Source organism: Pseudophryne corroboree, chromosome 9 (assembly GCF_028390025.1).
Source record: "Pseudophryne corroboree isolate aPseCor3 chromosome 9, aPseCor3.hap2, whole genome shotgun sequence".
Taxonomy (NCBI): Eukaryota; Metazoa; Chordata; class Amphibia; order Anura; family Myobatrachidae; genus Pseudophryne; species Pseudophryne corroboree.
This window is the reverse complement of record NC_086452.1, coordinates 312,932,411-312,957,855: the sequence shown is the minus strand read 5'-3', so window position 1 is coordinate 312,957,855 and position 25,445 is coordinate 312,932,411. Positions and strand designations below refer to the sequence as shown.

The 25,445-nt window shown below is 46.2% G+C and overlaps 1 protein-coding gene across 1 annotated transcript in view; it reads right to left on the bottom strand.

Annotated features, from left to right (window-relative positions):
- The window catches only part of WBP2NL (WBP2 N-terminal like), a 127,382-nt gene that overhangs the window by 37,322 nt on the left and 64,615 nt on the right, over positions 1-25,445 (bottom strand). The window contains exon 5 of the mRNA XM_063940439.1: positions 20,035-20,238. Coding sequence (XP_063796509.1) covers positions 20,035-20,238 — 204 coding nt within the window. The remainder of the gene's footprint in view (positions 1-20,034; positions 20,239-25,445) is intronic.

The window sequence follows — 25,445 nt, the reverse complement described above, 5'->3', positions numbered from 1 at the left end:
CTTTTCCCTTTTTATTCTTTTGGGAATTCTTGGGATCAGAGGAAGTGGAGTAAACACTTACACCATCTGATAGACCCATGGAGTCGTCAGAGTCTACCGCCACTACCTGTGTGTCTCTCAACCTGGAACAATACCGCTTGAGCTTCTAGTTGAGACGAAAGGCCATCATGTCGATCTGTGGATATCCCCACCGACGTGTCAAACACCTGAACACTTCCAGGTGAAGGCCCCACTCCCCCTGAGTGCAGGTCGTGTCTGCTGAGGAAGTCTGCTTCCCAGTTGTCCACTCCTGGAATGAAGACCGCTGACAACGCCACAGCGTTGATTTTTTGCCCAGAGGAGAATTCTTGACACCTCTGACATTGTTGCTTTGGTGAAAACTCGTGGAGCCGTTGTCAAATCAAAGGGTAACGCCCAAAATTGGTAATGAAGGTTGCCCACCGCAAACCTCAGGTACTGCTGATGAGATACCGCAATAGGAATATGTAGGTAGGCATCCTGTATGTCTAGGGAGACCATATAGTCCCCAGGCTCCAAGGCGAGAATAATAGAGCACAGCATTTCCATATGAAACTTGGAGACCCGCACATGCTTGTTCAAGGACTTCAGATTGAGAATGGGCCGCAAGGACGCGTTCGGTTTCGGGACTAGGAACAGCGGTGAATAGTACCCCTTGCCTCTCTGAGCCAGAGGCACCTGTACTACCAACTCCTGTGGTCAGGAGGGAATGTACCACCGAGTGCAAAGTGTTTGCTTTTGTCGGATACAGAGGTACATCCGTCAGGCAAAAATCGATGAGGGGGAAGATTCTTGAAGGGTATGGCGTAACCTCGAGCGACAACTTCCCTCACCCAGGTATCTGAAGTGGTCTTCAACCATTCTTTGGCAAAACCTACACGTTGGCCCCCCACCCTGGGATCCCCCAGAGGGAGGCCTGCCCTGTCTTGCGGCAGGCTTGTCAGTTTTGGAAGCTGGCTGACGGGCAGCCCAGGCACGCGTCGGTCTGGGCTTGGCAGGTCTAGAAGCACGAGCTTGCTTTGGGTACGCCTGACCTTTTGCTTCTCCTGGAGGACGAAAGGCCGAGGGAAAGTACTTTTAGCCTTCTGTACGGAAGGAGCCGTACTAGGTAGGCAAGCTGTTTTAGCAGTAGCTAGATCAGCCACAATCTTATTGAGGTCTTCTCCAAAGAGAATGTCTCCCTTGAAAGGAAGCACCTCCAGGGTTTTCTTGGAATCCATATCCACCGACCAAGATCTCAACCAAAAAATACGTCTGGCAAAGACGGACGTAGTAGCAGCCTTGGCCGCGAGCACCCCGGCATCAGAGGCCGTCTCCTTAAGATACAGAGAAGCCGTGGCAATATACGAGACGTTGTCGAGCATGCTCAGATGCGTTGGAAGAAAGTTCCGCCTCAAGCTCCTGAGCCCATGCCTCAACAGCTTCAGCAGCCCATGTTGCTGCAATGGTTGGCCTATGCACAGCCCCCGTTAGGGTATAAATCGCTTTCAAACAACCCTGCACACATCTATCTGTCGGTTCCTTCAGAGAAGTGATGGTAGTTACTGGCAGAGCAGAGGAAACAACCATACGTGCCACATGAGAATCTACGGGCGGAGGAGTTTACCAATTCTTACAGACCTCCGCAGAGAAGATAGCGAGCCAACAGTCTCTTATTCGGTGTGAATTTTGTCACCGGATTTTCCCAGGATTCCGGACGTATGTCAACCAGGTGTTCAGAATGAGGTAAAACTTGTTTAACCACCTTCTTACGTTTAAACCTATCCGGTTTCTTAAGGAGACAGCCTCAGGCTCAGGATCATCAGACACCTGAAGAATGAGCCTAATAGCTTCAATCAAATTCTGGACATCCACCAATGACTTCCCTTCCCCATCAGAAACATCTGTGTCAGTGTCTGTGGGATCAGTATAGTCGCCATCCTCGTCAGAGGACGTGTCTGGGATAGCAGTGGATTGGGAGTAGGTAATGGCCTGTTTAGAAGACGACTTAGTCTTAGGCGGGCGAGAGTGACACTTTGATTTAGTCAATGACCGGTTCAAATGCTGTGACGGAGTGGAGATTTGATCTGCCCATGGCGGATTAATAGCGGGGGACCATAAACTGCTGCATTGGCACAGGTGGTCCCACAGGGGGTGCCAATTTAGTTACAAGCATGTTTAACAGCGTGGAAAACATAGCCCAAGGTGGGTCCTGAGTTGCCCCAGGTGCTACCGACCCACTGGGGGGTAAGGAACCCCCTGAACCTGAACTCTCAGCTGCCATATTCTCCTCCATCACATCTGCGGCCTCACTACAACGCAATGTGGTAGAAGCCCCAGCGTCTTTGCCACGTGTAGCAGACATAAGAATGTGCACAATATCGGGCAACCTGGTACAAGGTGTAGCAGCAATATACATAGCAAGAACATTCGGTGAAGCGGACTATGACAGCACAAACCGGGCGTTCAAGAGATATACAGGGTGACTATGAATCACGAGGAAAAATACACAGCAAGTATATCTTGTGATACAATCCTATATTATACAGAAAGAAACCTGATACACTTAGCCCACTCAGGTATAGCAATATAGGAGTAGCCCACTGAGTGAAATAACCTTTAATAAGGCAACCACGCAGCAGCTACATGCACACACAAACATAGTCACAAGCGTACTATGCAGAAATTATGTACCATAAAACTGCACTGGACTAGCAATACAAAGTAATACTCAGTATGGCTGTGTGTGTTAACAATAGATATAACAAAGCACAGGAACTACTGGATGTATATCACAGGGTGTTTGTACCACACAACCCTGGATGTATGCACTCTTTTTTAACTCACACTGTCCCAGTGACAGGTAGAATAATTAAGTGTCCTGTAGGAAGCACAGCGCTGACAATCAGGCGGTTCTACAGAGGAGGATTTGCTCTAGCAGTCCCAGGAACAGCACAGCTCCATCAGTGATGGCTGCTGGTCGGGAGTGTAGGAGAGGAAAGCAGCTCCAGGGCGGGAACATTTGTAGAAATGGCTCCCTGTGGCTGGGGGGAGGGGCCACAGGTCCGACCTGCTACCCCTGCTGGCATCCCCACCGGGCGCTGCGGGCAGTTAAAAGCGGGGTTTATGTACAGTAAATGCCCCCCAGACCTGTGCCCATTAGGTGTCCCTGGTGGCTAGTGGAGCGGGTGCCCAGTAATCAGTGTCCACGCCAGCACGTGCGGTCTGCCTCCTACGGCCGCGCTGGTTCGCAGTAAACTGCGGCCACTGAAGCCCCTTACCTCCCCCGTACCTGTGGCCCCACAATCCGGGAGGACGGCGGTGTGTGTGTGACTCACGATTTGAAGGAACCGGCGCCTCCGCTGCAGTGACCAGGCAACCAGGGCGCGGGAGTATACAGCGCCGCTGGGGGTGACGGAGCTGCAAAGAGGAAAGTCTATGAGACTTTGCCTGCTGCAGCCCTTTGTAGTGTGACAGAAGAATCTTCAGTTCTTTCTTTCAATTAAAGCAATGAATAGGCTGCCTAATGCAGCCCCCCTGTTAAGTGCCTGCTTACTGCATGGCACCAACTTATAAACGGAGCTCCTGTGCATGGAGGCGGGGTTATAGAGGAGGTGGCGTTATGCATCTTGGGAACAGTCAAAAGCTTTGAGCCTGTTGGTGCCTCAGATCAAGATCCTACTCTACACCCCGATGTTAATCCTTGTGGAGCCCAGTGTACCCCGCAGCAGAAATATTACATACAAACTCCAAACAGAGAGGTCTCTGTTCGTGCGCAGAAAAAAAGAAAAAGAAAAAGAAGAAAAAAAAGAAAAAGAAAAAAAAATACACACATTATTTTACTATATACACAGAGGGACTCAGGATCAGGCAATGGCATTCTGATACATTCTCATTCACTCTCACACACACCCTTGTCAGAAGTCTCCAACCTGATGACTGGCTGCCTGGGACCAGTGAAACTAAGCGTATGTATATTGGTTGTAACTGATTCTTTTGTAACATTAACTCTGGAACCATATTTATATATATTATAACTGAATGATATACTGTACATATGTAATTTTGTATGCATACCCTTTTTATATCAAATATAAATTTCTGTGCGCTGGACCTCAGCTTACAATGTGTGCGACTGGTTGCTTTCTCTTAAGGGATATAGTGCTGTGACGTTCAGCGCACTTTTATCGTAAATGGTAATAAGATGCGCCTTGCGTCCGCAGTATATATTAACGCTGGTATTTGAAATGTTTATTTAAAATAATTAGAAATTCACACCCTGGTACCGCTGAGGTTATCTGGAGTCACACTGGAGGAGCTGCGTGTCTGTCAGTCAGCATCTGTATCCACTGCAAAGGAAAAATGGCGCTGGTGAGCTGCTGGATCCTCTCATAGTGAAGCCCTGCTCCTTCAATGGCGTGCGGTCTTCCCGCTTTTTTTTTTATACTGGCTGAGGTCATCTGTTGCTTAAAATGGAGAGTAAAACAGTTTTAAGGCTGTTTTGGCCAGTGTGGGTACTGTGTACAGTGTACTGAGACGTAGCTGTGTACTGTGTCTGGAGACGCAATCCACCCCGGTTAGAAGCTGTGAGTCTCCATACCCCCATGCCGCCATAATGGCCGGCAACCCGCTAGCCGGGACGCCGGCTTAGTACTCACCACTCTTCATTCTTCTGGCTCTGTTAGGGAGGGTGGCGTGCTGCGGGAATGTACGCTCGCCGTGGTGGGGCTTGCGAACAGTTCCCTAAGGAGCTCAGTGTCCTGTCAGTGGGGAACGGGACCATTAACCCTTCAAGAGGGTTCTTTCCCCCCCAAGTCCCACGAAGCAGACAGGCAGCCTGCCTGAAAAAAACTAAATAAAGGCAGAAAACTTCAGGAGCTTCCATAAGCGTGATCAGCTCCTCCGGGCACATTTTCTAAATGGAGTCTGGTAGGAGGAGCATAGAGGGAGGAGCCAGCCCACCCTGCCAAAATCTTAAAGTGCCCATGGCTCCTAGTGGACCCGTCTATACCCCATGGTACTAAATGGAACCCCAGTATCCTCTAGGACGTAAGAGAAATGGGCAGTTGGAGAAAGAGGATGAATGGGAAGTCATAAGCATACAGATGATATCGTAAACAGCAGGAGATTTCCAAAAGTGGTGTAGAGGGAGAAAGGTAGGGGTCCAACTTCTTCTTTTCCAACTATATCTGCTGACAACTCCCTATATTATTTTATAAAAGGACCAGGACATGGAATCCATGAGAATGTGGAGGAGAGTGGTCTTCAGTATCAAATGTAGCAGAGGTAAATAACAACGTATGTATAATGGGTGGAAGGTGTGCGGTGCCCCTGGGTCCAGGGGTGCCAACACCCTGCACCCATTTCATTTATACGCACCTCTCCGTTGGCCCGGCGCTAGCCGCACATCGCCAAAAATCACTTGGAAAGTAGAAGAAAAAAGTGTGTACCTGCGCTGGCTGAATAGGGTTAAATTAATAAACTGTCAATGATTAAAAAAGACAATAATAATAATAATAATAATAAGAATAGCAAAAATGAATGAAAAATGGATGGTTTGTTCTATATAAAAGAGTCACAATTTAATAACATATCACATATGGCAAATATTAAAAAGGAATTCCTCTTGCCACTAGGTGGCAGTAAAAGCTTAGATTAGCTTATCTGGACAGAAATGAATAAATTTCACATTCTCCAATGTTAAAATTGTCCATTCCTATAGGCTAGGACAGCCTCCCTCTGTGCATTCACTGTACTCAATAAGTAATTACCAGATCCCCTCGTTGGTGAGCATCAGCCTTGGAACAAGTCCTTTATATAGCTGTAGGAGTAAAGCCAGGTGGATGTGGAGATCCAGTGATGGGAGATAAGTCCAATTTATGCCAAGGAGGACACGGCTTTTGCAGGCCAATATGGAGAACGGAGTCCAGATAGAGCAAGTGCGCTCAAGTCCAATGAAGGAAAGCTCAACGCGTTTCACTGGTAAGATCCAGCTTCCTCAGGAGCATAAAGTCCATCAGCATGGGGTGCTTTATTTATACCCTTACTAATAAGTCCATTAGTGTCACCTGTTTGGGTGATTACTACTATATAGAAATAAACCATCCAAAATAATATAAAAGGACAATCAGTCCAAAGTGCATGCTAAATATCAATTCATAGATTATATTAGAATTAAAAAACGAGTATAAATAACCCATTAAAACACATAAAGAACATAAGATAGTGCCGATCACGTGACACGCCTCGCCACGTGATCGGCAAGAAAGCAGTCCCATTGGTCACTCGATGGTCACATGGTTTTGAGCATGTGACCATATGCTTAAAGTCCCTTCTCCCGAGGTCTATTCTCATGCTTAGGGAGACCTAGGGCACTTCCGTTCTCTGTATGTGTGTTGTTACTTGGACGCGTTCACGTGACGCGCGTCATCACGTCACGTGAGCGCAACCTACTGGTGAGTTCCCCTTCGTAATGGAGACCCGGAAGGCCACAGGGTCTTTTGATGTGATAATCATCCCGTCCCATGTCTCACATACATCGGCTTCCGTATTGTGCGGTTGCCATAGAAACCCGCCCTGTATTACAAATCCCCGGATCTATATGTAATTCACACCGATACTTTGGTCAAAAGATATACATTATAGATAGAAACAATATCAGATAAGAGTTGATAAAAAAATCAATACTTAAGAATGAAGTATTCATCGCTAGACAGATAACATTTACTTTAAATAGAAATAGACCCAAATATCATTTGTCTATACAGGCCATTATGTATCCACATAAAATCAGATACTTTGCTGTTATTAAGTTTCCAAAAGGATTACATATAGGGGTGAAGTCAATTGTCTCTTTTATAATCTTTATTGATCATAACCGTCATTCTTATCTAAAGTGTATTAATTTTTGATGTATGTCTGATGAATTGTATTTAAACTGATAGTGAGGGTATCTATATATCCTACACCCCTAAAGGTGCTCGTATTTGTAGGTGGGTCTATCTAGTAACCTGCAAAAAGGGTATAAATCTATATAGAGCCGATGTTTAATATTAATCGTATGGTGTTCCCAATTTCAATGATATCATTAATACTCCCCTTAGTACCATTAACAGTCATGAAAAGCATATATATATATATATATATATATATATATATATATATATATATATATATATATATATATATATATATATCACTCCAATGGCGGCACTCCGGACTGGTACAGATTACTCAGAGCCAATAATGTATGGCTATACATTATTGGCTCTGAGTAATCTGTACCAGTCCGGAGTGCCGCCATTGGAGTGATATACGTGAATACACTTAGCCTGCTGGACTAGGTGTTGGAGGGCACCCGGCAAAGTATACCTGATTCACCTGGGGAGTGCCGGAGCTGGGAGCGATATATATATATATATATATATATATATATATATATATATATATATATATATATATATATATATATATATATATATATATATATATATATATAGAGATGGTAGTTTTGAGACAGATATATGAATCATAATTTTGAAGAAGACAAAACAATGTTCCACATGATCCTAAATAACAGAGTTTAGTTCAATAGCCTCGTTTAATCCATCTGGGTGTAATGAATTGTATTTGAGCATCCAAAAGACTTCCCTACGACATAATTGGTTGAACCTGTCGCCCCCTCTGTCAGTTGGAGTGACATGTTCCAGACAGACAATGGAGAGACAGGCAGGGTTGCCTTCATGTTTTATTAGATAGTGTCGTGAGACACTATGTGTCCCCAACTTGCGTATTATGTTGCGGCGATGTTCCATAAAACGTGTATGTATCGCTCTCGTGGTCCTACCTACGTAATTTAGGCCACACCCGCATGTTAATACATATATCACAAATCTTGAATCGCAATTCATGAAAGATTTAAAAATAAATTTCTCAGAGGAACCGGGTATAGAGACCTGTGTAGTCTTACGATCCATATGGTGACACATAGTGCATCTGTTCTTACCACATCTATGAAAGCCTACGGGTTTGGTAGTTAACCAGTCTGAACCTTCTATTTTGCCAAAATTGTTTATAAGAAAAATAGGGCCCTAAAAACTATTTTGGCACCCAGCCATTTTAGATCTGCTTTAACGAAAGGACGAGGAGAAGGTTCAGACTGGTTAACTACCAAACCCGTAGGCTTTCATAGATGTGGTAAGAACAGATGCACTATGTGTCACCATATGGATCGCAAGACTACACAGGTCTCTATACCCGGTTCCTCTGAGAAATTAATTTTTAAATCTTTCATGAATTGCGATTCAAGATTTGTGCTATATGTATTAACATGCGGGTGTGGCCTAAATTACGTAGGTAGGACCACGAGAGCGATACATACACGTTTTATGGAACATCGCCGCAACATAATACGCAAGTTGGGGACACAGTGTCTCACGACACTATCTAATAAAACATGAAGGCAACCCTGCCTGTCTCTCCATTGTCTGTCTGGAACATGTCACTCCAACTGACAGAGGGGGCGACAGGTTCAACCAATTATGTCGTAGGGAAGTCTTTTGGATGCTCAAATACAATTCATTACACCCAGATGGATTAAACGAGGCTATTGAACTAAACTCTGTTATTTAGGATCATGTGGAACATTGTTTTGTCTTCTTCAAAATTATGATTCATATATCTGTCTCAAAACTACCATCTCTATATATATATATATATGCTTTTCATGACTGTTAATGGTACTAAGGGGAGTATCAATGATATTAATGATATCATTGAAATTGGGAACACCATACGATTAATATTAACATCGGTTCTATATAGATTTATACCCTTTTTGCAGGTTACTAGATAGACCCACCTACAAATACGAGCACCTTTAGGGGTGTAGGATATATAGATACCCTCACTATCAGTTTAAATACAATTCATCAGACATACATCAAAAATTAATACACTTTAGATAAGAATGACGGTTATGATCAATGATCAATAAAGATTATAAAAGACAATTGACTTCACCCCTATATGTAATCCTTTTGGAAACTTAATAACAGCAAAGTATCTAATTTTATGTGGATACATAATGGCCTGTATAGACAAATGATATTTGGGTCTATTTCTATTTAAAGTAAATGTTATCTGTCTAGCGATGAATACTTCATTCTTAAGTATTGATTTTTTATCAACTCTTATCTGATATTGTTTCTATCTATAATGTATATCTTTTGACCAAAGTATCGGTGTGAATTACATATAGATCCGGGGATTTGTAATACAGGGCGGGTTTCTATGGCAACCGCACAATACGGAAGCCGATGTATGTGAGACATGGGACGGGATGATTATCACATCAAAAGACCCTGTGGCCTTCCGGGTCTCCATTACGAAGGGGAACTCACCAGTAGGTTGCGCTCACGTGACGTGATGACGCGCGTCACGTGAACGCGTCCAAGTAACAACACACATACAGAGAACGGAAGTGCCCTAGGTCTCCCTAAGCATGAGAATAGACCTCGGGAGAAGGGACTTTAAGCATATGGTCACATGCTCAAAACCATGTGACCATCGAGTGACCAATGGGACTGCTTTCTTGCCGATCACGTGACGAGGCGTGTCACGTGATCGGCACTATCTTATGTTCTTTATGTGTTTTAATGGGTTATTTATACTCGTTTTTTAATTCTAATATAATCTATGAATTGATATTTAGCATGCACTTTGGACTGATTGTCCTTTTATATTATTTTGGATGGTTTATTTCTATATAGTAGTAATCACCCAAACAGGTGACACTAATGGACTTATTAGTAAGGGTATAAATAAAGCACCCCATGCTGATGGACTTTATGCTCCTGAGGAAGCTGGATCTTACCAGTGAAACGCGTTGAGCTTTCCTTCATTGGACTTGAGCGCACTTGCTCTATCTGGACTCCGTTCTCCATATTGGCCTGCAAAAGCCGTGTCCTCCTTGGCATAAATTGGACTTATCTCCCATCACTGGATCTCCACATCCACCTGGCTTTACTCCTACAGCTATATAAAGGACTTGTTCCAAGGCTGATGCTCACCAACGAGGGGATCTGGTAATTACTTATTGAGTACAGTGAATGCACAGAGGGAGGCTGTCCTAGCCTATAGGAATGGACAATTTTAACATTGGAGAATGTGAAATTTATTCATTTCTGTCCAGATAAACTAATCTAAGCTTTTACTGCCACCTAGTGGCAAGAGGAATTCCTTTTTAATATTTGCCATATGTGATATGTTATTAAATTGTGACTCTTTTATATAGAACAAACCATCCATTTTTCATTCATTTTTGCTATTCTTATTATTATTATTATTATTGTCTTTTTTAATCATTGACAGTTTATTAATTTAACCCTATTCAGCCAGTGCAGGTACACACTTTTTTCTTCTACTGTTTAGTTTTGAGGAATTGACCTTCCTCCTACCTGCTGCTGTTGGCCGCGCACTTGTGTATTTGCTAATCACTTGGAAAATGGCCACCGCAGCTTATTTCTGGTGATTTGCGCATGTGGAATAGAGATGTCCCCAAAACGCGGCACGAGAGCCATGTTCCTGGAAACCTGCACCTGTGCAGTAGACTCTGCCACAATGCCAGAGTCTACTGCACCACTGGAGAGGGGGCCTAATCGCAGACTGCACATGGGCCCCCTCCTCTTTTAAAGCGCCTCTGTAGGTAGCGTTAGATGAGGGCAGAGACATGACCCTTAATTTGGCCATGAGAAGGTCGTTGGTGAGGGCAGTTTCACTGCAGTGAAAGGGGCTGAAACCAAATTGAAGGAGTTGAAAGCTGAGTGGCCAGAGAGGAATGAGTTAATGCATAGATAGAACATCTTCTCAAGGAGCTTGTAAGCATAGAGAATGTGAGAGATAGGGCTAGTTGGAAACAGAGTAAACTGAGGGTGAGATTAGGGCACATTTGAAGCAAGTCTGAAAAGAGGGACAGGTTGAAGATGGAAGCAGGCAGGCGGGAATAGTGTCAGGGTGGCAAGGAGGATACAGACTTGATCCCCTGTTGGCGAGGAAGCTGGATGAAGGAGATTGCATGGCAAGTGGCAGGTCTGGAGCAGTATCTATTACATATAATTCATATCAAAGACTATTTAACCTGGTCTTAAAATGAATGCAATAAGAAAGAAAAAAAAAAAAAAGTTTACATGTTCAAATGTGAAAGACGCTGTAACTTAATAGTCAAATCAGGTTGGTGGTGCCTTTTAAATGATTGCCACTGTAAAAATACAGCAAGATTCGTCGGCTCTTACTAGAGAGACTGCATCTCACAGGGTATTACATGACCCCTATATCTTCTTTATAGGGGAATACTTCCAATTCCAAGCATACACACCCAAGTTACCAGCGTCCAACCTCAGATGATTGAACGCAATACGACAAATTATCAGGAGCCCGTACACATATACTGAGCTGATCATCAGCAAATCATATGCCTGTAAATCATCTGATTAGTCCTAAATCAATGTGTCAGATAAACTGCCTATATGTGTAGTTGGAACTAGTGTAAATTTGGACATAGGTTCAGTTAGGAGGCATGTGAGCCTCATTGTATGTTTGTATAATTAATTGTTTAGGATAAAAAAAAAATAGGAATTTAATATCTACCGGTAATTCCTTTTCTCGTAGTCCGTAGTGGATACTGGGGAACTGTACTTTAGTAGCTTGGGTTATAGATCGGGTCTACTGGAGCCTGCCACTTTAAAACCTTTAGTATGTGTATGTGTGTGCCGGCTCCTGCCATCTATGCCCCTCCTACCGGACTCAGTCTAGGAAAACTGTGCCCGAGGAGATGGACATAAGTGAAGAAACATAACCGCGGTGAGGCAACAAGCCAACACACTACCATAATCAACAAAGGAGCGCTAACCGGAACAGAGGGTAGCAATATCCATAACAAGGATAGCAAAGGTAACCCAACAAACCAAGGTACCGCAATGGCGGACCAACCAAAACAAACAGTTACAGCAAGTAAGCAGGATTCGAAGCACTAAGGCGGGTGCCCAGTATCCACTATGGACTACAAGAAAAGGAATTACCGGTAGGTATTAAATTCCTATTTTCACTAACGTCCTAGTGGATACTGGGGAACTGTACTTTAATACCGTGGGGAAGTCTCAAAGCTCCCAAAATGGGTGGGAGAGTGCTGAGACCCCTGTAAAACCACCTGATCAAACTGAAGGTAATCCTTGGCCATGGTGTCGAACCTATAGAACTTAACAAAAGTGTTCGAACCAGACCAAGTAGCAGCTCGGCACAACTGCAAGGCCGAGACTCCCCGGGCAGCCGCCCAGAAAGAACCCACCGACCTCGTTGAGTGGGTCTGAATAGACGTTGGCAAAGGCAGAGCCGCTGAAGTATAGGCCTGTTGAATGGTCAACCTGAGCAAGCGAGCAATAGATTGCTTAGAAGCCGGCCGATCAATCTTGGTGGCATCATAAAGGACAAACAGTGAGTCAGATTTCCGATGGCGAGCCGTCCTCTTGACATAAATCCTCAGAGCCCTCACCACATCCAAGGACTCAGGGCCCACAGAAGCGTCAGCGAACACCGGAACCACAATAGGCCGATTCACACGAAAAGCTTACACCACCTTAGGCAAAAGCTGAGGTCGGGTTCAGAGTTCAGCCCTGTCCTCATAAAAAATCAAGTACGGGCTCTTACAGGATGAGGCCCCCAATTCAGAGACATGCCTTGCAGACGCAAATGCCAGCAACATGACAGTCTTCTAAGTGAGAAACTTCAATTCCACCTTTTGTAAAGGTTCAAACCAGTACGATTGAAGAAAGGACAAAACCACATTGAGATCCCACGGAGCCGTGGGAAGGACAAAAGGTGGTTGCATATGAATAACTCCTTTCAGAAAAGTCTGCACCTCCGACAACACCACAAGTTGTTTCTGAAAGAAAATCGAGAGCGCCGAAATCTGTACTTTGATGGAGCACAATTGTAGGCCCATATCCACACCTGCTTGTAGGAAAAGCAGAAAACTACCAATTTGAAATTCCACGGGAGAAACCTTTCTATCCTCACACCAAGAAACATAGGGGGTAATTCAGAGTTGATCGCAGCAGCAAAATTGTTAGCAGTTGAGCAAAACCATGTGCACTGCAGGGAGGGCAGATATAACATGCACAGGGAGAGTCAGATTTGGGTGGGGCGTGTTCAACCTGAATTCTAAATTGCAGTGTAAAAATAAAGCAGCAAGTATTTACCCTGCACAGAAACAAAATAACCCACCCAAATCTAACTCTCTCTACAAACGTTATATCTGCCAGACCTGCACTGTACATGGTTTTGCCCAAATAAATTGCTGCTGCGATCAACTCGGAAATAACCTTGGAGGGAAGGCCCTTTCTGGTTAGAATTTCCCTCTCAACTTCCAAGTCGACAAACATAGCCGCTGTAAGCCTGGATAGACGAACGGCCCTTGCTGAAGAAGATGCTTTTGAAGCGGCAGAGGCCAGGGTTCCTCCAGAGACATGGTCAGGAGGTCTGCGTACCAGTCCCATCGAAACCAATCCGGGGCAATTAGAATTACCTGAACACTTTCTTTTTGAGTCTTTTTAGAACCCTTGGAATGAGCGGAATTGGAGGAAACCGGTAATTCCAAGGAGAAGTCAGTGCGTCCACTGCTGCTGCCTGCAGATAACTTGTTCTGGAACAGCAACGGTCTGCCCACCGGCGAAACAATTGTTGAAACATCCGAGAATGAAAGCCCCATTCCCCCTGATGGAGGCCTTGCCTGCTGAGAAAATCTGTCTCTTAGTTGTCCACTCCTGGAATGAATATGGCTGAGATGGCCCTTTGCGTTGGCTTCCGCAACGAAGGAGTATTTTTGACACCTCTCGCATTGCTGCCTCGCTTCTTGTTCCCCCTTGTCGGCTTATGTATGCCACCGCCGTGGCTTTGTCCGACTGAACTTGGATAGCTTGATCCTGGAGGAGATAGGAGGCCTGAAGAAGGGCATTGTAAATCGCCCTGAGTTGCAGGACGTTTATCGGTAGTGCCGATTCCCGACTCGACCACCTCCCCTGGAACTGTGCCCGAGTCACAGCCCCCCAACCCCGGAGGCTTGCATCCGTCGTCAGTAGAGTCCACGAGTGGGTACCAAATCTCCGGCCTTCCACCAGGTGAGGAACTTGCAGCCACCATAACAGAGAAATTCGTGCCTTCGGAGAGAAGGTCACTATCCGATGCAAGTGCAGATGAGACCCTGAATATTAGCCAGTAAATCCAGTTGAAAAGGCCAGGCTTGAAACCTGCTGAATTGGACTGCTTCGTATGCGGCCACCATCTTGCCCAGCAAACGTATGCAAAGATGTATTGAGACCTTGCGGGGTCGGAGCACTGGGCGCACCATAGCTTGGAGAGCTAATGCCTTGTCCAAGGAAGGAAAACCTTCTGAGACACCGTATCCAGTATCATTCCCAGGAACTGCAGACGTTGGGACGGTTCCAAGTGCGAAAAGTCAAAATCCATCCATGATTCGTCAGCAGGCGAGTTGTCAGGTCGATGCTTTTCAGCACACGGTCCCTGGACATTGCTTTTATCAGGAGATCGTCCAAAGTAAGGGACAATGTTGACACCCATTTTGCGCAGTTGCAGCATTATCTCCACCATGACCTTTGTAAAGACCTGTGGTGTTGTGGAGAGACCAAAGGGTAAGGCCTGAAACTGGAAGTGGCTACCCAAGATGGCGAACCTGAGGTAAGACTGATGAGGAGGCCACATAAAGATGTGTAGATAAGCATCCTTGACGTCTATGGACACAAGGAATTCCCCCTCCTCTAAACCAGACACCACTGCCCGCAGGGATTCCAACTTGAATTTGAAAACTCGCAGATAAGGGTTCAAAACCTTCAGATTTAAGATGGGCCGCACCGTACCGTCCAGTTTTGGCACGACAAAAAGACTGGAGTAAAACCCACTGTTGTGTAACAGAGGAGATACTGGAACCACGACTCCAGTCTGTAAAAGTTTCTGAATGGCTTCTTGCAAGGTAACTTTTGCTGCGGGTAAAGCTAGCAAGCTTGACCTGAAAAAAATATCTGTGAAGAGGAAGTGTTTGAAACTCCAGCCGGTATCCTTGAGAAATGAGGTCCCTCACCCAAGGATCCCGGCAGGATTTTTCCCACATGTGGTCGAAGTGTTGAAGGCAAGCACCTACCAGAAAGTCACCCTGCTGTTGGGGCCAACCTTCACGAGGAAGACTTTGTTGTAGAGGTTTCGGGGGTTTGGTCCAAGGAAGCTGCAGGTTTTCGGTACTTACCACGAGATCCACTAGGACAGAGGTAGCCAAAAGGTAGATTGTGATCTACCGGTAGCTCGCGGAGCATCCCCCGGTGTTATGAACCGCAAGCAGTGGTTCATTCCTGTTCATATATTTTATGCTATAGTTCTCTTGCAGGCCAGGATTTCCCTTTGCTCTGGTTTAGAAGACTCTTGTTTGCTGCCAGTGGTGAGTCTGTGTAATTGCAGCCTGTTTCCATTTGTTTAGCCTCACCTGTCTGTTAATTGCACCTGTCAGTTGTGCAGCAGGGCAGCTGCACAACATAATTAATTAGGTTCTCTGCAGCTATTGGAGGGCTGCCTGTTATATTCTGTCTCAGTGCATTACACAGACGCCGGTGATAGCTTCTGTCTAGCAGTTTCTGTCTAGTTGCTTCCAGCCTTGAAAGTGTCTGATCCAGTGTCTGATCCAGTGTCTGATCCAGTGTCTGATCCAGTGTCTGATCCAGTGTCTGATCCAGTGTCTTGCCTTGAAACCTGTCCTGAAGTCCAACGGCTTTGTCTATCCTGATCCCGTATCCTGTTCCTTGGTGTCCACTGCTCAGTCGTTGGAACTCTGCCTGTCCTCCGGTCCTGAGAGCCTGTGTCCGCTACATTGGGGGTTCCTGTCCGTTTGCCAGTATTTGTACCGGTTTCGTGAGTAGCGGCTTTGCCGCGTCTGTCGGCCAAGGCTGCTGTATTCTTTAGTTATACTAGTTACTGGTGTTTTGCAGAGGGTTCTGCATATGCTGTCACCGCCGGTACACAACAGTATTGTGTCGGCGTGTGGACAGCATTTCCTTTGTTGTTGTTTAACCTGGCGGCTGTGCCGCATATACGTTTAGTTTTAGGTCTCTTTGTAGCCCCTAGCTCCCAGTTTGGTTTAGTTAGAGGTCCCCTTGTTATCATCCCGTTTCGGTTTATGCCTTGTCTCACATTAAGACCTGGGGGCATCTGAGTTGGGCAGACCTAATCCGCCCTTCAAATGCGGCTGCCGTAGGCCCAAGAAACCACAGTCTCACAGGCGTAACCTGACCACGCGGGTGAAACAATGGAGGTAGGCTGCTAGGGGCTATTACTACACCTTGCCTTTATTTCCGCGTCACGTTCTGGTGCTATGGACTCATTACGCATCACCTCTTTCGTTCTGAGCACCAAGAACGTAACACCCGGTAGATCACGACAGACTTAACAGAAAACAACTAAGGAGCCTGCTGTCCCTGCTTCTCTTCACAGTTCCCAGGAATGCAGTGTGCGGGTGACCTAATTACGTCACCCGCGATGTGAGGAGCCTGGACGCTAGTTGGATTCAGTTTGGTCCAACCGGCGGTGGCGACGACAGGAGAAGCAGCCAGCGGGAGGCCATGCAGCGTGAAAAGTGACTGTAGGGAGAGGAAGGACTGAAGCTAGGCAGCGTGACAACTTTTCAGGTAAGTTATGCAAAGGGGGGTTTCTTCACAGGGGAGGGACCTGCACAGAGCGCGATATCTTCAAAGGTTTTTTTTAATAGACAAGGGGGAATCTGCAAAGGGTGAAGGATCTGCACAGAGAGGATTATTGTATAGGGGGCTATTATGCAGGGGACTGGAAAGGGGGGGGGGGTATCTTTAAAGTGGGGGATTTCCACTTTCCACAGAGGAGTGTATTGTACAGGGGGCTATTGTGCAGGGGAGGGGAAGGAAGGGGGGGGGGGTCTGCAAAGGGGGTGATTTGCACAGAGGGGGGTTATTTGAGGTTGTCATTCTTAATGCTATTTTTAAAATGTGCACATTATAATTGGTGCTGTTATTTGATGGCATGATTATTAATGCTATTTTTAAATGTGAGCGTTATTATTGGTGTTATTTGACGCCGGTAGATCACTGGTAAGTGAACAAAAAGTAGATCCCAAGTCCCAAAAGTCCGGCCACCCCTGCTCTAGGAGCATTGGAGGCTCCTCGGCCTCTGCCACACGAAAGGACTGCAAGGAGGGTCCTGAGTAAGAGCGTCTAGCAGGAGGTGGACTTACCCACCGTTGCCTGAGAAATCCATTTATTCAACTAGTCTCCAAACAAAGCATCACCTGTAAAGGAAAGATTTTCCACCCCTCTTTTGGAATCAGCATCCGCTGACCATTGACGCCCTGTGAGCCGAAACTGCCATAGCTGTAGTACGGCCATTTATCGGACAATTCTTTAACAGCTTCGCTCATAAAGTTAGCAGCATCCTGTATATGTTGCAGCAGCGTAATGATCTCATCCTGGGGCAGTGAGTCAAAACCAATAATAATATTAAGACCATTTGACCATTGCCCTTGAAATCCAACCACAAACTATTGTGGGACGTTGTGCTACGCCCACTGCCGTATATATTGCTTTGAGAGTAGTCTCAATTTTACGGTCAGCTGGGTCTTTCAGGGATATTGCCCCCAGCACTGGCAGTACTAATTTTCGTGACAGTCTGGACACAGAAGTATCTACCGACGGAGGATTTTCCCATACCTTCCTGACCTCAGCGGGGAGCGGAAAGGACGATAACAATCTCTAAGGAGTTTTGAATTTCTTTTCAGGGTTCACCAATGCCTCCCTAGCCAGGGAGTTTAATTCCTTTGACACAGGAAATGTGGCTGGGGATTTTGGCTTTACATTATAGTACAATTCTTCATCAGGTTCTGCCGCCTGATCAGGTATGTTAAGAACTTCCATTTACAGCATAAATGAGGGCCTCCACCCCTGGGTACAGAGAGCTGTCCTCATCCATATCATCTGTCATCTAAATCATGCAAATCAGAATCAGACTGGAGCACCTGTGGAAGCGAGCATTTAAGAGAGCCCAACAGAGGAGGTTGAGAAGCCTTTCTGTTATCAGCAGCTTTAGCAATACAATCCACAGACTGTCTCAACACCTGTCTCTCTCCTAGCTGCAGCCAGTTCTGAATTTACATTCTGAATCATGCTTTTAAAAGTATCCAACCAGTCAGTTGCTTGGGAGCTGTTTTCCCTAGGGGATAATGAACACTTCATACATGAGGGACCCCTCAGAAGGAGTAGAATTACAAGCAGTACACATCAGTTTGTCAGCAGACATGATATACACAATGACTATGCAGCGAAAACCCACTAAAACACCTCCACACAGACCCCAGAGAGCCCCTGGAGTGATATAGAGAAAAAGGAGACCAGTACACAAACAGCAGCGCAGTATATAGCCGAGTATGTGGATCACACTATCTTATGTGCAGCGCCGCTACCGCTGATGTGCTCCCCCCTTACTATGACCCCCTGGTACCAGTACAGAGTCTGTAACAGCCTGGGTCCATGGAGGAGCAGCATGCATGCAGCCTTGTGATCCGCAGCAGCAGGAAATGGTGCCTTCCCGCCTCTGGTCCAGCTCTCCGGGAAGCCCCGCCCCCGTAATGGCACACCGTCCCTCTTAGATTATACTGGCTGAAAGATGTATATACACCAATTATAATGTATACCGACAGATGCCGACCACCCTGTAGAGCATAGCTCTCTTCTGAGCCAGTGTGGTCCGCGGCAGGTACCGCAGCTCGTGGCCCGTGACATGCCACCAAACCGCACCGGGGACCCCAGTGTTAACACTCACCGCACCTGTGACTCTTCAGCATCTGTAAGAAGGGTGGCAGCTTGCTGCTGGTGTGGGCACATAGTGTAGTGCAGTGATGGCTAACCTTGACACTCCAGCTGTTGTTGAACTACACATCCCAGCATGTCCTGCATCAGTTTTAGCATGGCCAAATAACAACTGTAGCAGGGCATGCTGGGATATGTAGTTCAACAGCTGGAGTGTCAAGGTTAGCCATCACTGGTGTAGTGTGTGAAACAGCACCTCAGGAGCTCAGGGTCCTGTCAGCAGGGATTACGAACCATTAACCCTCAGGAGGTTGGTTCGCCTCCCCCCCTAAGTCCCACGAAGCAGGTAGACTGGTTGAAAAAAAAAAAAAAAAAAAAAAAGGAAACTCTCTGGAGCTCCAGAGGAATGCACCCGGCTCTTTGGGCTCATTTTTATAAACTGAGTCTGGTAGGTGGGGCATAGAGGGGAGGAGCCAGCTCACACATACACTAAAGGTTTTAAAGTGCCAGGCTCCAGTGGACCAAATCTATACCCCACGCTACTAAAGTACAGTTCCCCAGTATCAACTAGGACGTTACAAAGAATAATCAATAAAATAAATAATTTTAAGAAATAAAACTGGTCACAGGTAGCAGGGGTAAAACGCCTCCTTCCACTCACAAGAGCCTATGCATATCACATTATGTTACTGCAATGTATTAAATACATATAAACATACACAAAATAAATGTACCTTTTTCACTACCTCCATACCCCCACACCCAATACACTACACCTCCATACCCCCCACACCCAATACACTACACCTCCATACCCAATACACTACACCTCCATACCCCCACACCTAATACACTACCACCATACACCCACATGTAATACACTACCACTATACCCACACACCCAATACACTACCACCATACCTCCACACCCCCACACCTAATACACTACCACCATACACCCACACGTAATACACTACACCTCCATACTCCCACACCTAATACACTACCACTATACCCACACACCCAATACACTACCACCATACACCCACACCTAATACACCTCCGCCATATACCCACACCTAATAACAAAGGACTTCTGCTGCACAGGAGCAGTTGTTTACCAATGGTATTTGCCCGAGAACTTCATTGTTACCTGCTGGTGGAGCATAAGGATACCCCATAGGCTGAGGTGCTGGTGCATATCCATTCATAGCAGGGGGCGCAGGCGCATAGTTGTACGGTCTGGTTGGAACATATCCTCCTGGTACAGGGGTGTATCCGGCTGGCCCATAACCTCCTGGTGCATAAGCAGGTGTGTATCCATATCCAGCATTAACAGCTTGGGGAGCTCTGGAAGCTAAATAAATCAAAGGTTTTAAAATAATAACAAAGCATTATTAGCCAAAGAACTAGAAAGCATTCTCTCGTTGTTTAAATAAATGCAAATAGCAAAATACAAAAACGTGACAACAGAAGAGATACCCACAGTGGTCAGAGGTGGAATCCAGAAGTGCCGGTATAGACTATGAATGGTCAGGGCCATCTAGGGCACTATAAGTTTGAGGGATTTTGATATTGTGATGTCCATTTTAGATGCTCCTTAACAAAATATAAATAAGATTTTAAACCTACCGGTAAATCTTTTTCTCCTAGTCCGTAGAGGATGCTGGGGACTCCGTAAGGACCATGGGGTATAGATGGGCTCCGCAGGAGACATGGGCACTCTAAAGACTTTAGATGGGTGTGCACTGGCTCCTCCCTCTATGCCCCTCCTCCAGACCTCAGTTAGAGAACTGTGCCCAGAGGAGACGGACAGTACGAGGAAAGGATTTTTGTTAATCTAAGGGCAAGATACATACCAGCCCACACCATCCACACCGTACAACTTGGAACATACGAACCAGTTAACAGTATGAAACAAAACAGCATCAGCCGGAGACTGATCAAAACTGTAACATAACCCTTATGTAAGCAATAACTATATACAAGTCTTGCAGAATTCAGTCCGCACTGGGACGGGCACCCAGCATCCTCTACGGACTAAGAGAAAAAGATTTACTGGTAGGTTTAAAATCTTATTTTCTCTTACGTCCTAGAGGATGCTGGGGACTCCGTTAGGACCATGGGGATTATACCAAAGCTCCAGACCGGGCGGGAGAGTGCGGACGACTCTGCAGCACCGATTGAGCAAACATGAGTTCCTCCTCAGCCAAGGTATCAAACTTGTAGAATTTAGCAAAAGTGTTTGAACCCGACCAAGTAGCCGCTCGGCAAAGTTGCAATGCCGAGACACCTCGGGCAGCCGCCCAAGAAAAGCCCACCTTCCTAGTGGAATGGGCCTTTACCGAATTTGGTACCGGAAATCCAACCGTAGAATGAGCCTGCTGGATCGTGTTACAGATCCAGTGAGCAATAGTCTGTTTAGAAGCAGGAGCACCAACTTTGTTGGCCGCATACAGGACAAACAGTGCCTCTGTTTTCCGAACTCGAGCCGTCCTGGCTACATACATTTTTAAGGCCCTGACTACATCAAGGGACTTGGAATCCTCTAAGTCCCCCGTAGCCACAGGCACCACAATAGGTTGGTTCATATGAAATGACGAAACCACCTTAGGCAGAAATTGAGGACGAGTTCTCGACTCTGCTCGATCCACATGGAAAATCAGATAGGGGCTCTTGTGAGACAAAGCCGCCAATTCGGACACCCGCCTTGCAGATGCCAAGGCCAGCAACATGACCACTTTCCAAGTGAGAAATTTTAATTCAACCGTTTGAAGAGGTTCAAACCAGTGCGATTTTAGGAACTAACACCACGTTAAGGTCCCATGGTGCCACAAAAGGAGGCTGGATGTGCAGTACACCCTTCACAAAAGTTTGGACTTCCGGGAGAGAAGCCAATTCCTTCTGAAAGAATATTGATAGGGCCGAAATCTGTACCTTAACGGAGCCTAACTTTAGGCCCATATCCACTCCTGTTTGTAGAAAGTGGAGAAAACGGCCCAGGTGGAAATCTTCCGTAGGAGCATTCTTGGCTTCACACCAAGATACATATTTCCTGCAGATATGGTGATAATGTTTCGCCGTCACCTCCTTCCTAGCCTTCATCAGGGTAGGGATGACTTCCTCCGGAATACCTTTCCCAGCTAGGATTCGGTGTTCAACCGCCAAACGTAACCGCGGTAAGTCTTGGAACACGCAGAGCCCCTGCTGCAATAGGTCCTCCCTGAGAGGAAGAGGCCACGGATCTTCTGTGAGCATGTCCTGAAGATCTGAATACCAGGCCCTTCGAGGCCAATCTGGAACAATGAGTATTGTCTGCACTCTTTTTTGTCTTAAGAGTCTCAATATTTTTGAGATGAGAGGAAGAGGGGTGAACACATAGACCAACTGGAACACCTATGGTGTCACCAGGGCGTCTACTGCTACTGCCTGAGGGTCCTTTGACCTGGCACAATATCGCCGAAACTTCTTGTTGAGGTGTGACGCCATCATGTCTATTTGAGGAAGTCCCCAACGACTTGTTATCTCTAGAAAAACTTCTTGATGAAGTCCCCACTCTCCTGGATGGAGATCGTGTCTGCTGAGGAAGTCTGCTTCCCAGTTGTCCACTCCCGGAATGTAGACTGCTGACAGAGCGCTTACGTGATTTTCCGCCCAGCGAAGAATCCTGGTTGCTTCCGCCATTGCCACTCTGCTCCTTGTCCCGCCTTGGCGGTTTACATGAGCCACGGCTGTGACCTTGTCTGATTGAATCAGCACCGGTAGGCCGCGAAGAAGATTCACCGCTTGTCGTAGGCCGTTGTATATGGCCCTCAATTCCAGTACGTTGAGGTGTAGACAAGCCTCCTGGCTTGACCATAGTCCCTGAAAATTTCTTCCTTGTGTGACTGCTCCCCATCCTCGGAGGCTCACGTCCGTGGTCACCAGAACCCAGCCTTGAATGCTGAACCTGCGACCCTCGAGAAGGTGAGTACACTGCAGCCACCACAGGAGAGACACCCTGGCCCTGGGGGACAGGCTTGTTTTCTGATGTATTTGTAGATGGGACCCCGACCACTTGTCCAGAAGGTCCCACTGAAACGTCCTCGCATGGAACCTGCCGAAGGGGATGGCCTCGTAGGTCACCACCATTTTTCCCAGTACTCGAGTGCATTGATGGACTGACACTCTTTTTGGTTTTAGCAGGTCCCTGACCATGTTCTGGAGTTCCTGGGCTTTTTCCATTGGGAGAAAAACCCTCTTCTGTTCCGTGTCCAGAATCATGCCTAAGAAAGATAGCCGAATCGTTGGAATCAACTGTGACTTTGGTAGATTTAGAATCCAGCCATGCTGCTGCAGCACTCTCAGGGAGAGCGACACGCTTTTTAGAAACTGATCTCTCGATCTCGCTTTTATCAGGAGATCGTCCAAGTACAGGATAATTGTGACTCCCTGCCTGCGCAGGAGCACCATCATTTCCGCCATTACCTTGGTGAAAATCCTCAGGGCCGAGGAAAGCCCAAACGGCAACGTCTGAAACTGGTAATGACAGTCCTGTACAGCGAATCTCAGGTACACCTGATGAGGGGGATATATGGGGACATGAAGGTATGCATCCTTTATGTCTAGAGACACCATAAAATCCCCCCCTTCCAGGCTGGAGATAACTGCCCGGAGCGATTCCATCTTGAATTTGAACTTTTTCAAGTACAGGTTTAGGGATTTTAGATTCAGAATGGGTCTGACCGAGCCATCCGGTTTCGGGACCACAAACAGAGTTGAATAGTACCCCTTCCCCTGTTGGACTAGGGGAACCTTGATAATCACTTGCTGTTGACACAGTTTTTGAATTGCAGCTAAAACTATTTCCCTCTCTGGGGGAGAAGCTGGTAAAGCCGATTTGAAAAATCGTCGAGGAGGCACCTCTTCGAATTCCAGCTTGTAGCCTTGGGATACAATTTCCATCGCCCAAGGATCCACGTCTGACTGAACCCAGACCTGGCTGAAGAGACGAAGACGTGTCCCCAACGGCGCGGACTCCCCCAGCGTCATGCGGTGGATTTAGTAGTAGCCGGGGAGGACTTCTGCTCCTGGGAACTAGCCGTAGCAGGCATTCTTTTCCCTCTACCTTTACCTCTGGCGAGGAAGGAAGAGCTCCGAGCTCTTCTGGACTTATGCGACCAAAAGGACTGCATCTGATATTGTGGCGTTTTGTTTTGCTGTGGGGGAACAGAAGGAAAAATAGGATTTTGGTACTTACCAGGTAAATCCTTTTCTTTGAATCCATAGGGGGCACTGGAGTACTCTTGGGATATGGACGGCCTCCACAGAAACAAGGCACTGAATAAATTAATTTTGGAACTACTCCTCCCCTCCATATCCCAGAGTACCTCAGTGTTTTTTACTGAGCCGAACAGGAGCTATAGAGAGGTTGACAATGGAGAATTACATATAACATAACGGACAACAATAAAGTTGACACAACATTACTGACAACTAAACAGTTGACACCATAACCGATTAGAACTAGATAATTTGAACCAGTCGGTGAGAATGTGTTACCATAAGATCTACTGAACTTACCCCAAACCAGGTAAAACTGCTCTGGGTGGGCGTCCAGTGCCCCCTATGGATTCAAAGAAAAGGATTTACCTGGTAATTACCAAAATCCTATTTTCTTTTTCATCCAATAGGGGTCACTGGAGTACTCTTGGGACGTACCAAAGTTTCCCCCTTGGGCGGGAGAGCTGTTTGGCACCTGTAATACTAAGCGGCCAAAGCGAACTGCTGATGCCGCAAACGTATCAAACTTGTAAAAGCGCACAAACGTGTGCACTGAAGACCATGTAGCCGCACGGCAAAGCTGTGTCGTAGAAGCTCCACGACTCGCTGCCCATGACGTTGCCACAGCACATGTGGAATGAGCTGTTACGGATGTAGGCGGCTGTAACCTAGCATGAAGGTAAGCCTGACGTATGGCCAATTTAATCCATCTGGATAAGGTCTGCTTAGAAGCTGGCCAACCCATCTTGGCAGCATCATAGAGAACAAACAACGTATCCGTCTTACGAACTGTCGACGTTCGGGATACATAAACGCGTAATGCGCGTACCCCATCCAACGTTTCAGAATCTCCTGTTAACACAGGAACTACTATTGGTTGATTGATGTGAAAAGATGACACCACCTTTGGTAGGAAAGCAGGATTCGTCCAAAGTTCCGCTCTGTCATCATGAACCACCAAATACGGTGGCTTGCACGACAAGGCACCCAAATCTGAAACACGCCTTGCTGAAGCTAAGGATAAGAGAAAAATTGTTTTCCAAGTGAGAAATTTAATATCCACTTGTTGTAAGGGTTCAAAGTATAAGGACTGTAAGAAATCTAAAACCAGATTCAAGTCCCATGGCGCTGTAGGTGGAATGAATGGAGGCTGTACTCTGAGGACACCCTGCAGAAACGTGTGTACCAACGGCAATAGAGCCAATTTTCTTTGAAAGTAAATTGACAACGCAGATATCTGCACTTTTAGTGCGGATGGACGCAGTCCTCCATCTAACCCCATCTGTAGAAATAACAAAAGAC